At 38.8% G+C, this 14,138-nt stretch overlaps 1 protein-coding gene across 2 annotated transcripts in view; it reads right to left on the bottom strand.

Moving 5' to 3' along the window:
* Positions 1-14,138, bottom strand: part of ARPP21 (cAMP regulated phosphoprotein 21) — a gene marked incomplete at both ends in the record, with an annotated part of 102,240 nt that overhangs the window by 46,680 nt on the left and 41,422 nt on the right. For both annotated transcript variants that reach the window (XM_080339211.1, XM_080339212.1), the window contains 3 exons: positions 1,906-2,010; positions 3,598-3,767; positions 8,225-8,455. In XM_080339211.1, coding sequence (XP_080195337.1) covers positions 1,906-2,010; positions 3,598-3,767; positions 8,225-8,455 — 506 coding nt within the window. The remainder of the gene's footprint in view (positions 1-1,905; positions 2,011-3,597; positions 3,768-8,224; positions 8,456-14,138) is intronic.

The raw sequence follows: 14,138 nt of genomic DNA, 5'->3' as shown, positions 1-14,138 counted from the left end.
GCTATTTCAAGGATTTTTATTCAGAGTTTGAAAGAAAAAAGTACTTTATTTGACTGGAAGGGGAAAAAAAAAAAAATCTATGGTAGGATGAACGTACCAAATCAAGTCAATGGACCTAAGTCTCATTACATGCTGGTAATGATACAAGGATTCTAAACAGTATCTGTTCAGTCTCACAAAAAGATCCATTGCTAATCAATGCTCTCAAGTATATTCTGTGAAGGTCAAAGACTTACAAATGTGATTCTGTGCATTTTTGTTTGTGTCCACATTATGTGATTTTTAAATACTCACAATTAAAACATACACTATACAGCAATAAATCCAGCACAGAACTCCATTGTGTGGTAATATGCAGATTATGGTCCCCTCCCGATACCCCTCAAAGATAGGGAATAAGCACTATAAAAATGCTTTCCACTTAGAACATCCATGTAATTTTTTAAAAAAGAGCCTCTTTGATTTTGTTCGCATCCCTGTGGTGTTCATGCTCCCAAATCACCCTGCACAATGTATTTATTGGCAGGAAACTTCAAAATAGCGAAAAAAAGTTCGTTTATGGGAAGCACTACCAGAGACTGCACAGAGACTCACTCTACCACTCTGAAAGCAGATACCATGGGCCAAAATTTTAAACACTCCTGGCACACCTTCAGGTGGTATAAAAAATAATGCTATTAAATTTATCATCATCCTACATCAGGCACATCAGTTGTTTATTTAAAAAGCTAGGATACTCGTTACCTGGATAGCAAATAACTGCAAAGAGATTCTACAAGAAACTTCACTGAGCCTGGAATGTCTCTGGATTTGCACAACAGAGACCAAGAGCTTTAAAACCCTGTAATCTTGACATTGTGTATATAATGTAATGTACATTGAAGACATTAATTCAGGTGAAGTTCCATTATTAAATTAGCCACTAAAAATACTAGCTTTCTTACGACGATCACTTAGAACAACCTGAGATGCCTACAAGACACTTTTGAAGATAATTAGCCCTGAGATACACAATTTCTGTTCAGCAAGGAACATTTTTTTATTGTCCTTTAAATGATACCGCTCATCTACCAGGTATTAATAACATTATTTTAGCTGCAAGGATCCATTCAGCTTTGTTTCCATTTCTTACTATAACTACACGACATCTCTACCTTGGGAAAAAAAAACAAACAACAAACAAAAAAAATCAGTAATAAACAAGACTACCAGAGCAAGAGAAAAAAATAACAGAAAAAACAACTTGTAGTGCCTCTTAAAATGTCAGCTTAATTTTACAACAGTATAATCCTAGCTCTGTAAGCAACAACCCAGATTCAGACTCCCAAAGAGTACTCTATTTATTTTTATTATACATGTCCATCGGTGCTTTGTCATGATGAATAGCGTACCACACCTTCTGCAGCTGGTTCACCACTACTCTGTTTTCCAAGTGCGCTGGTATCATCAAGGAATAAATCCAGGCAGTGGATTTAGTATACTAGTAAAACAATGTAGAATAAAAAAATAACGGTTTCTAGAGGTCTCTTCTCTGGTCCTTGAGGATATAAAAGGAGATAATCCAAATCTCAAATGCTCAAGCTAGCAATTCAAGCTCCCTTGACGTAAAGTGGGGAGACACAAGCTCCTATCGCAGGCACAACAAAACATTTTTCTGGAGGCTCTGCTAACCAGGTAAAGTGCCTTGCTCCTCACATTATCCTCCAGATTATTTAGTTAACCAGAGTCAATAGGGACGCTCTTACAAAATGCTTGTTAGTACCAAAAGTGTCAAGACAAAGAGGGATTTAGATGAGGGTCTCATATGGGACACCACTCACAGTGCTCCCCAGAGGTTCTCCTTGGGCATACTCATGCTCACACACACAACCTCAAGAAAACAAACAAACAAACAAAAATTAGTACCACAGAAAACTGCTGCGTTGGAGAGACTGGCAGGAGATGCTGGGGAGGATAAGAAACTGCTGGATACTGGACTGACTGAGAAGATGGCTGCATTGCCTGAACAGGCTGCAAAATAAACACAGTGAAAGACGATAAATACAACCTACTTAGAGATAGATAACAACAACAACCACCACCTCCATTACTGAGAACAAAGATCACAAACAGCTCTGAAAACGCAGGTGAGTCATTGACAGCCTAAATACAAGAGGTCAAGTACTGCGATTTTAGTCTTTATTTTAGTCTTATACTAAACAATTCCTTATTACAGATTTTTTCTGCCTATTTTCATATATTTGATGGCTGTTTGATTAAATAAAACCACAGCTACACTTTCTTTTTACAGATGTGAGGCAAAGCCAAATTATGATTCTACATTTAATTTCCAGAAATAAAATGGAAGAACAGCACAGCGTAAGTGTATATTTGAATTTTGCTGATAATGATTGATTTAACTCCGAGTGTGTCATAGGCAAAGGAATAATGATTTTAAAGCTGCTTTGACAGAACACAATAGCTAAAAAAAATGACACAGAACAGGTTGTGAATAACCAACAGAGACAGGCCTGTCAGCTTGGAACAGATGTTTATCTAAGTGAAAGAATAATTTTTCCACTGCGCTATTACCTTGGATTAGCTAGTTTCACTACTCCTTTCATTTTAACCTCTCACTTAACTTGAGTCTTACACAGGTTTGGTACTACCTCTATCTTCTAAAACTGCTAAGACCAAATCAAGAAATAAGAAGCACACTTAAGTCCCAGTAAAATCAAAGCAACTTCACTGAATTTAAACATTTTATTTCTGGGTAGCCTGGGATGAAACCGTGCCAAATTATAAAGCCACACAAGAGCCATAGCACGTCTTGGCTGCTCTGTGACTAAGCAGCGCGTACGATCCTTGCTTGAGTAGTTTCCTTCACCTGCTCTGCTCTGAGAGAGCAAGCTCACAATCCACAAAAGTTTGAACCAGACCCAAACCCTGCTGCCCATGTTCAGCCGCATCTGGCCACAAGCCACGGCCAGGCCAGGGGCCAAAGAGCCGACGTACAGTGGCACCGTGCCCAAACTACGCTGCTCTGCCCTTCCCTCTCCTACTGCAGCTCCAGAGCTTCTCGCTCAGAGCAGGGTCATGGCCAGAACATGGGGCACAGGCAGAAGACCCACGGTCTGGGGCAGGAGTGCTTGGAAAGCACGCTACCCACAGCTAAGGCTTGATATAACCAGACACGGAAGAGTTCGTAGAGCCCTGCATTGGACTTGATTCTTTCATTTAACCCCACTGCTGTCTAAAGGGACAAGAAAAGGTCCTCATCTCTTTGGACAGAGAATTACAGACTGCAATACTTTGAGCATGAGTGCTTCAGCTTTCACTTACGGGTGATTTTTGCAAAATAAATTTATGTAGACATACAGCAACTCATTTAACAGCCCTTCTCAAAATGAAATCATCATTTAACTGGAACTGAAAAAGGAATCTTCCTTCCCCATCTGTGTCATCCACATTGAAAATACAGTTCATGGGCCTCACTTGTTTCAAAAGAAAAGAACATCTTGATATTTTGCCTAGCTGCGTCCTTCCCTCCCACCCTTTAGGTCAACCTTTGTACCCTCTGAGAGCTTCTTCTCTTTTCCCAATGGCCACCACACCTACCTGTGTGACGAGGTGACTTGCCATTTGCTGCTGTGGCTGTTGAACCTGCTGAGGCTGCTGGGATGAAGGCTGCTGCTGAGACTGTCCCACCATCTGGCTCCTCATCGTCTGCTGGCCACTGGGAGGATTGTATATTGCCGGAGTCCCATCAGGATTTACAAACGGTTGACCTGAAACAAAACACTCTGCCTTTGCTGAACACTTTTAAGAACGCACTGTTTTCTGTATGAAATCATACAGCCTTGCTTTAGATGACTGTTCTTTAGCTGACCTGCTACAACAGTCAAATGCTTGTCACTCTCAATGCCTCATTACAGTCTCCACCATTTATACATATATATACATATATATATTTTATTTTATTTTATTTTTTTTATATTTTTTTGCAGGCAAGGCAGACAGTAGATATTTGGTTTGGCAGTATGGCCTTCCAAGGAATGCGTGGAAGGTTACCATGGCTATAAGATTATTCAAGTGTTATGGTTACATTTAAGTCATTCCATGATGAATCAATTAATATTAAAATTGAACTCTGGAGCAAACACCGGAGGTAGAGAACATTCATGTATATTTTACCGCTACACAACAGCAGTCAAATGTACACAACTACTCCTGACACACTGTTGTTTGCATGGAAGGGAAAAAACCAAACAAACTCACTCACCTTGTTACTAATTTATTTACACATTCTAATAACATAGTGCTGTCCTTTTGAGACCTGTAGCCTATGTAATTAGAGGAGGCAGTACTGAAAGTCATCAAGGAAGAAACAAGATGTCTTTGAAAATCTCTTATATATGGGACAAATTCTGTCCAATGTTCTACTAAGTTGCTGAATTATTTTTGCTTCAGATATTTTAGCTGGGGGAAACAACCTTGCAAAAGTAATGTTTGGTTTTTGTTTTTTTTTTTTTTTAAAAAGCTTACCCGACTCATTGTCTTACAATGAAAAAAGAAATGGTATTTCTCTTTAGGGAAAATGTTTTCCATGACCTTGGTTTTCTTTTCACTTCCATCATAAATTCATAAATCAAAAGAATTACAGATGTTTCCACGAGGAAAAAAAAAAAACCCTAACTTTGGCATGAAGTGATAACATTTAAAGTAGGTAACTGAAGTCTGAATATCTGAGATAGGAGATCTGGAGGAATTTAGTGACTGAGAGCACTAGTGAAACAATTAACTTCTAATTTGTATACCATGAGTTTCTCTACCTGTTCTATCTACTCAGCCTTCTACTCTTCCTCATAACTATCATGGTCAGAAATGTATGAGGAACACCATATAAATAAACCTCACCTTCTCTCTCTAAAGCATGAAGGCTTTCTGGATGAGGTTGCTATATTATACTGGACTCGTCTCACACTCCCAGTGAGAAAGGTCATGATTAGAATGGGTAGAAGAGAAGCATGGGGCAGCTCTGTCCACTGCCCAATTTCCTGCTTCTTGCTATGAACGCACCAGGTGACAACATTATAGACTCCCAAGATCTGGGGGTCTCGGGCTCCAGAAGTCCTTTAGGAGACTGCGAAAATCGGACTGAGTGAGTGGGATAACAGGGTCCCGAAACCCATGCTAGACACTCAAGGGAAGCTGTAAAGAGCAAGTCCTGTGGCTCAGCGGGTGACAGAACTGGAAGAGAAAAGGTCAGCAATGCTGGAAAAGAAAGACCTTTCATAAAGAAATCTTGAAATAAGAAATGAAAAGGAGAGATCAGATGGTAACAGGGAAGACATTTGTAAATTGTGAACTGTGGCCTTGATAGAAGGGCAAAAATTGTGATGTCATTTAAAGGAGTAAGAATGAAACATAAATGCTCCTACACTGTCAAAGAGGTTAAGTCAGAGAACTTGTCAAGAGGAATCCTTTAAAGGGTAAAACAAACTGGTAAAGCAGGTGAAATGGAGAGTAAAACAGCACAGCCACATAAATGTGCTTTCCCAAAGCAAGCAAGAAGATTCTCTATCTGGTGAAGGAGAAGAAACAAAGGAAACTGTGGATATGGAAAAGAAAGTGTGGATCAACACCTGAGAAGGAGTTGAGAGGTATAATCAGATCAGGGAGATACTGACAGCATCTGTGGATGTCATTAGAGGCTTGCACAGCCGGTGACTATGTCACGTGAAAGGAAGCAAAGATCTTTAAAGCACACAGTGTTACGATCAAAAAATGATTGGAAGTAGTCTCTCTGCAAGAGGAAAAGAAAGAGCTAAAGAATGGTGTTACATAGGGAAAGAGAATCTATTCATTAGAGGAAACAAAGCTCCTTTTTCCTTTTCTTTAAACTGTCTTCTCTTCATCTATATTTCTGACAGCATCCATCACCTTGATAGCTGATGACAGCATCCAGCAATCTCAGTCTCCTCCCTATGGAGCTTCTTTTGTAACATTACTCTAATAAGATGCAAAGATTCTGAGCTCAAAGAGTGACAAATTTGCAGCATGTATTTTGCTGCATGTTAAAAACGCAGTAGATGCTACAGTATAGCCTGACTTCTGGCACAGGTAGCAGTGTGAAGCTGTAAGTCTGAGACAAGAATTTCTGTCTTTAGAAGAGTCTGCTTCCTCCATTTTCTTTATTATGTGTGTATTTACAAGGGAGCTACAGAAACAAAACATGTGGTTTTAAAGAAATGCAAAATTTTATGTACACAAAAGCACTTACTTCCTGAATGCTAAACATACTGACATACACGGAGCTTTTGATTATGCCTCTGCAGACAATGAGGCACACCAGGAGGGAAGATCAGGTACTCTGGTCTAGTGACAGTACTGAAAGGGATCATACCTGTGGCAGACAGACTCCTGGGGAAAAATATGAGCTATCTGCTGCAAATTGCTAAATAGACAAAGCAGTTGTAGGAGATGTTCCTCCTAAACAGTTCTTCTGGTTTATAAGTATGGTGAGCTGTAGCTTGTGCCCTTGCCATGGCTGGGAACAAGCACAACCTCTCAGCTGTTTGTGGGCCTGAAGCAGCAGCGGTTCCTTTCAGTTGTTGTTCTCAGTCCTATCACCTGAATTATAGATGGACTTCTCCCTAGGCCTGCTGACTTCTGTATGGGAATGGACCACATAGCACACAAAATGTGGCCTTCTGTATTGAACAAGAAATACCAGCGTTACAGACAGAACTGTTAACTACCAGAACAAAATAAATTAGTAAATTATTAATTATGGGTTTTGTCTTATGCCCACCTCCCATTTTATCCTCTCCTCCGAGTAATTTTCCATTTATGCTGACAGTATTAGGTACTGGTGTCCATAACGTAATAGCTTAAAAAAAAAATGTACACATAAATAGTAAAGGCTTTAGTAACTTGCACAAACATGTGCTTTTCTATATAATCTCTCTGGGAAGAACTTATCACATCTGAGTCTAACCAAACAGGAACCCTCCCTGATGTTATATATGCTGATACATATTGATCAGCCCAAGATACTACTATCTCTAAATGTCTGTGGAAAACTAGTTTTAATAGTTTGTCAAGGCTGTGTTTTTCTTAGACACTTCAACTTCTACTTTTTCTTGACCGCATTCTGACTAAAAAGTATTTTTAGTAGTGGACTCACAAATAAGTTTTAAGCATTTGCATCAAAATATTGGAACACAGGGGTGTAATATAAGTAAAATGCTGGTTATAAATAAAAATACCCAAATAAAAAGCTCCTGAATGCTCTACTAAGGACTTTGAAAAAGTATTTTGGATTTCAACTCTCAGGTCCCAGTATAAGGGAAAATACATCGCACTGTAGGCTTTGTTATTTTAAACCCAGCATAACTCAGCTAAAGTTGACAGCACAGCTAGTCGTGGTCACTGAAATAGTCTAAATCACTGCAGAGGCATCACACTCTCAACCTCCCACAACCTTTTTAATGTTGTCAGTACAACACCATGGGGAGCAATAGTGTAACATTATCCAGACTTCATCTGGACAAAGGAGGAAACAAATTGCCTTAAATTTTCAGCAAGCTCTCAAGGTCAAGCTGAGTGGCTTCTGAAGTGTCCACAGTCCTTGGGTGACTGTGAATGCCTCGTTCAAGTGCACCAGTGCTGATAACTACCAGGGCCACGATGCGGAATTGAAGAGATTACGACTTTCTCTTATCAGAAAAATTTTAAATATTGTATTTAAATACAATTGCTAATCACATAAAGAAATTAACTCTGAAGTGCTAACTCAAATGCAGCCTCTAAGCCTTTTGAAGTTGTTCTGCTGTTAAGCACAATCTCTAAAACTTTGAGCATTGTATTTCAGTTGCACCATATCTCAGCACGCCTGATATGGAAGAGAGTCTGTCCTTACTGAAGCTAATGGGATCTCAGAGGATTCACAGCCAGAGAGTGCCAGGACTTTACCAGATGAATATCCTGCCTGGGACCACACCAGCGTGCTTTGCATCACTTCACATTGGCTGTGCCACAACAGCCTCAGAAAACCAATCCAGCTTTGCCTACAGGTTCGAAGAAAACAACCTGCCAAATATCATTTCTACGTATGTTTGCTGCTTGCTTCCTCATAAAATGCCTCCAGGAAAATACCTCTAGAAACATGAAATTTGCCAGTTCCTCAGATGACATCAGAAACACTAAAGGGCAGGACCAAGCAAGAGAGCATCGTACTGACCTGTGTGTGGGTTGAGCAGGATACTGCCAGGCGGTATGCCTGCAGCTTCAAGTGGAAGAATGATATAGCTGGTGTTGCTGGGGGCCACCTGGCCACTCATCCCGTTCTCAGGGTAGGACACGTTGCCTGAAGAGCTGGCTGTCACCCCAGGGACAAGAGATGCACTTTGAAGAGGCTGATGTATTCGTGACAAGGATCCTGAGGAGCCAGCGCTGCTGGAAGACTCTGAGCCTGACGGGGAGACACAACCGCAGCAGGGGGGTTACAAGGGAGCCCAGTCCCCCTCAGACACGGCACATATGTGAGGACAGACTTCACAAACTGCAAAGGCAACCACTACTAGGGCTGGTAGAAGTGGGGTTTTCACTCCCTACCGAGCTCAGTATCCAGTGGTATTTCTACAATTCAAAAGACCACTTTCCTCCCCCAACATCTGCTTCCCCCTAGCCAGTAAACAGTTTTATCAAACAGAGCACAAAATGCTCATCATGTATTAACAATGCCAAATTATCAGTTCATAAGGTATAAAAATGAAACATGGGGTCTGTAAATGAAAAAAATTTTAAAAACCCAAACTTCACACACACAAAACACCAAACATTTTCTGCAAGAAAAAAAAACCCCAACACAACAGCAACTGAGTTGTTGGTCAAGTAACAAGGTAGTTGTGTCATATGCCATGTCCCCAAGCCTGACAGTGTTCAAGAAGAGACTGGACAACGCCCTCAGACACATGGTGTGAACTGTGGGATTGTCCTGTACAGGGACAGGAGTTGGACTCGATGATCCTTATGGGACTCAATGATCCCTTACAACTCAGGACATTCTATGATTCTATGTGTATTAACTTAAAGCTACCTAAGATACTGAATAAGACTTTGGCCACTTTGATTTTTCAGCACCTAGCTTATTAAAATCGATCAATCAAGATAAATCAAATGTGTTAAAACACAACGGGCCTGGAGGGATGGGGAGACACATTATTTAAAAAAAAAAAACACAAAAGAAATATAATTTCCAAACTACTTGATTAGATTTCAATTTGCTTCATGTAAAAATGAGAAGAAATTCTTGAGAGTGTAAGGCTCAGATCACTGGCTTCCTTAAAGCAGGATGTTAAGGCAAATACAAGGGAGGTATGCAAGACAAAGTCTATATGGATGCTTCCTTCCAAAAGTAAAGGATAGTTTAAATGCAACTTCTTTTCTTTCACTTCTCTGCAATGACTATGCATCTTACACTAATTACTAACCTCCTTAGTGAACTCTTGCAGATGTAGACTAAAAGAAAAGACAGAACTCAGACTTAGGTTTTAGCAAACATTTTTCTTCTAGGGCAAATTACATCCTGTCATATTTGGGACATTACAAGAGGACCCTGCAGTAGACTGCATAGAGCCTCAGATTCATTTTCAGTCAAATCCATATTGGAATTAATTTATTTCCCCATAATTAGAGCAAAACAAGTTTCTTTTGAAGAAATCACAGCATCCTGTTACTTAACAAATAGAGGGTCTTTCCACAGATTACTGCATATTGCTATGCAAAACACATTTTTATCCATCTTCTTCAGACTTCATATCCATACAGCAGCTACTACAGAGACAGTCCTCTTTATCAACCGTGCACCATTTGCCATCAGCATGACCCTAAATCTGCTTCTCCAGTATCTATTCAGGTGAGTAACAAAGATTTCAGAATAAAGTTTTAATTTCTATAAATACACTCTGAAATTGTATTATAATAGTTGCTGTATTTTTCCCCTCCTTGTAGACTAAGGTCAGAAATTTAGAAAGATTATTCCTGGAGGGATAGTTCTATTTGTTGGACCAATTCAGATTTCAGTGTTTCTACAAAGTACAGAGATGTTCTTGCAAATCATCCTCATCAAGCAGCAAGCAGCATTTTGCATCTTCCTCCCAAACATAAATGCAACCACATAAGTCTAATTTCCTTTCTACAGCAGTTACTGGGTCCTTTCCTGCATTTCTCTGGTCCTTCTACATGCACTTCATGTTGCTTCTTTTGAGTTTTTGCTTTACTTTCTCCTCTTTTCCATCACCTATTGAAGTCAAGGGTTTAAAAAGCTACCTGGAGACTCAGGAGTACAATGGTTAGATTTCATAAACCTCCCAGTATTATTTTGAAGAGTGTATGTAGTACCAAGCCTGAGTCCAGACCTCTCTACCCCAAGTTGTGCTATTGTGAAGAAACACCGTTAGTGTAAAAGACTCTGACATTTAATTCTTTTTCTTATTTCCCCCCTTTCAGCTGTTTTTATGGCAGAAACATGGATTGATCTTTACCAGCTTCGGAAAGTTAAAAAGCCAAAGGACTGCAATGAATTCAAATGTACTCATCAAATGGTAGCCAGAAACAGTGGAACAACCTCAGGAGTTATCACCGCATATTGGCCAAGATGATAACTTTGAAATGCTCTGTGCTCCCATGTAAGTAGATCAACTTGGCAATTTTGAAAAAACACAAATAAGACACAAAACCATTTCAGTAATTTTCTGAATGTTAAAAAAAAATTCTCAGAGATTACTACTTAACCAATTTTGCTACCATTTATCCTGTGTAAGACTGATCTATTTTATTTTTTTTCAACCACTACAACTTATTTCCTATCATTTTAAGTCTAGACATATTAAGCCAAGCAAATTCCAACACTAATGTTTGGAAATTAACACCAATTAATCTTGTCTTTGTAGCTCTGATTAGCTGTTTTCATGGTGTCTAAATCTGGAATACGAAATCACCACATAATGAATTCAGTACTGTAGCAAATGGAAAAAAAAACCAAACCTATCCAACTTCTTTCAGATTCACATTAAGAGACGTCTCGCTAAAGACTTCTGAATGGAACTATAACTAAATGAGATTTTTGCCTGCATTACACAATCCAGCATCTTTTTCTCACTATGTAATGACGGGTACTTCTTCTAGATTCTTCTGTAATTTTCTTGCTACTTCACAGTTGGTATAATAATAACCTTCATATTCTCATCACATTCCATTAATATATTTTGAAAGTATTCTAAGAGCTATAGCAGTTCAAAGAGTGCTAAGAGAAAAAGAGACAGAAAAATCACCACAAGGTCTTAATAGCTTAGGGGGCTTGCAGATGGAGAGCATGGAGGTCCCATTAATTTTCCAATATCCTGAACACTAGTGAATGATCCAAGACGTCCTGCTCCATTTTATCTGGGTCAGCATTCAGTATCTGACGACTTTGAAGATCTCTGTTCATCCCATCTTCTAAGTTGGAGGTAAATTTTTTCTTTCTTATCAACTGGACTCTCAAGATCTACTCACTACATGCTCCAGACAGTCAGCTTTTTAGGAGCAGTACAGTGCTGATCACCTCTGGAAGAATTTTTGTCTGGGTTAAAGTTTCTTGGCTTAGGAATATTTTTTTTTCTACTTTTGTAAGTCACTTGCATTTCTGTATGTTACAATGTATTTAGTTGGGTTTTTTTTATAACAATGGTACCTACTCATTTGAACACAATTATTCCTCTACAAATTGCACGTCCCAAAATAAGATTAATAGTTCAGCACAGTCAGTTGGCAGGAAGAGTATAACTGGAAGCAGTTGGCTCATGATTTATCACCCATACATCAACATTCCCGCAGTTTCTCTTGGACTCACCAGATCCATCAAACTAATGCTCGATTAAAGAAAATCATAAAGAAGCAGAAATCCAGTTCCAAAACTCTGAGAGAGAATTATAATTTACAGGATACTTTATATTAAAAAAAAAAAAATGAGTTAACATATTGAAATGACTGTAGTATACTTTTCGCAACTGGGATAGCAATGAACACCTATAACAGGAGAGATTAGATTGTGGCTCTGATTACTTGGAGGCCTGCCAAGGAAGTTAACGATCCCTACAGATCTGTGTCAACACAGCTGATAACCCAAAGCAGCCAGCTTCTCATAAATGGGAGGGAAAGAAATACACTCTAGCAGCTGTGCATTGCAGTGAATGGAAAACCCATTAAGAGAAGCTAAAGATGCAACATTACATCTTTTAAGTCTTCCAACAATTATTTTAATAGATATCCAGGTCCACAGAGGACAGTTCTTTGAAACATGTCTTGTCTTGCCTCCTAATGATGTCTCTTAAAACCTGTTGTAACATGTCAGTGAAAATAACATGGTAACTCATAACCTAGATTTTCTCTTCATGGGCGTATTAGAGACTGAACAGGTACATCTTTGATGCCTACAAGGACATCTATTTCACTTACCACTCTACAAGCTAAGTCAATCCTGGAAAGTCTACTATATTACTGGAAATAGAAACTAATCAAGGTTTTGGATGATGTCCTAGGTTATAGGAATGCAATCTGATTGCACTTTGTTCCATTATAAACTCCCCACTCAACACTGAATTATAGCATAATACATTTCTATATATCTACCAAGTTTCAGAATAACAGAAGAAAACTTTATTTCCAATATACAGTCTGTGCTTTTTAGTGGAATCGGGCTATCTAAACAATCAACAGTAAGATAACCATGTAATGGGTTGCAAACAGCCCCTTTTGTGAAGGTTGCAAGAACAAAGTAACATAATTTCTTGGCTAAACTCTTGTTCCTGTGCAGCTGAATGCAACTGAAGTCTAAGACTAATTGACGCTATTGCATTCTATTGAGGGGACTGCACATACTATGATCTATCTTGGCCTAAAGGGAGTCTAAAATCTTTCTGTGTTTCAGTTTCTGTTTGTCCACTATGTACCATTACTTACTGATTTATCACAAGTTAAGATTAGGAGCAGAACACCTGATTTTGGTGACAATACTAAAAATGATGCAGAAAGGCTATAGTGCTAATACTGCATCACTATTTATACTCTCAAATGCAGCCATGAGCCACCAGGGAAAATTCTTGAAGTCTTAGTATTTCCATGCTCAAGAAATGTGTTTGACAATGCTTCTGGATGAATGTAATATATATAATTTTCACATTTAAATTGGTCACAAGCATTTTCTGTCATGTAGCCAATGAAGAACACTTTGACCAACTGCTGACTTCAGACTGATTTCATATATACCATATACAGGTCAAAAATGCTTTGAATCTATTAAAGTGAACCATAAAGTTCTTCAGAGAACAGATTAGTACTTTGTGCAGGGGAGAAACAGGACAGAATTGGTGCCTACCAGGCTCTGACACTCTACCAGGGCACCGGACCTAATGTTTGTAGCTACACCTCTGCAATCCCATCTCAATCCCTGTTGTAAAGACCTAAATAAAAACATGATTAAGCTTTACACATTTATTGAGCCATAGAACGCCCAGCTCTACCTATGGCTGGAGTACAGAATGATGAAGATCTAATGCAAAAACATGCAGAATGAAGCATTACTTGGTACCTAATGTACCTTAGAAAACGCAGGCAAATAGCATGTGGGGGCTCTGACAGCTGTATGAATGCACTCAGCATTTTTTGTTGAAGTGAGAACACTTCATCAAGGCATATTTTACCATTATTTTTGAACAGCCATTCTCTTCTGCTTTAATGCCATTCAGTAATATTTCAGATTGAATGATAGAAATAACAATTCACATATTATTTCCTCTGACTTTCCTCAGACTGACTGACAGTTTGACTTTGTGTCCTGGCTTTGAAGGTGTAAGTCTGTTTTGACATCCAGTCTTGCTCTTTTTCCCCACCTCTTCCTTTTCTTTTTAATTTTCACTCTTTTTGTGCCTCAACTAGCTTTCAAATTTAAACACTTCACTTAAAAAATGCAAAGCACTTACAATATGTAATTGCTTTGGAAAGAACATGGAATTTTAGTATCACTGATGTTTAAAAAAATGTGCTACAAGAGCTTTCAATTTAAAGCAATTCTGAGTTTGGTGTATATAGAGTGTAGAGGCATTTACAACTAT

Source organism: Nesoenas mayeri, assembly GCF_963082525.1.
Source record: "Nesoenas mayeri genome assembly, chromosome: 2".
NCBI lineage: Eukaryota > Metazoa > Chordata > Aves > Columbiformes > Columbidae > Nesoenas > Nesoenas mayeri.
This window is presented reverse-complemented; position numbering and strand designations above follow the sequence as displayed.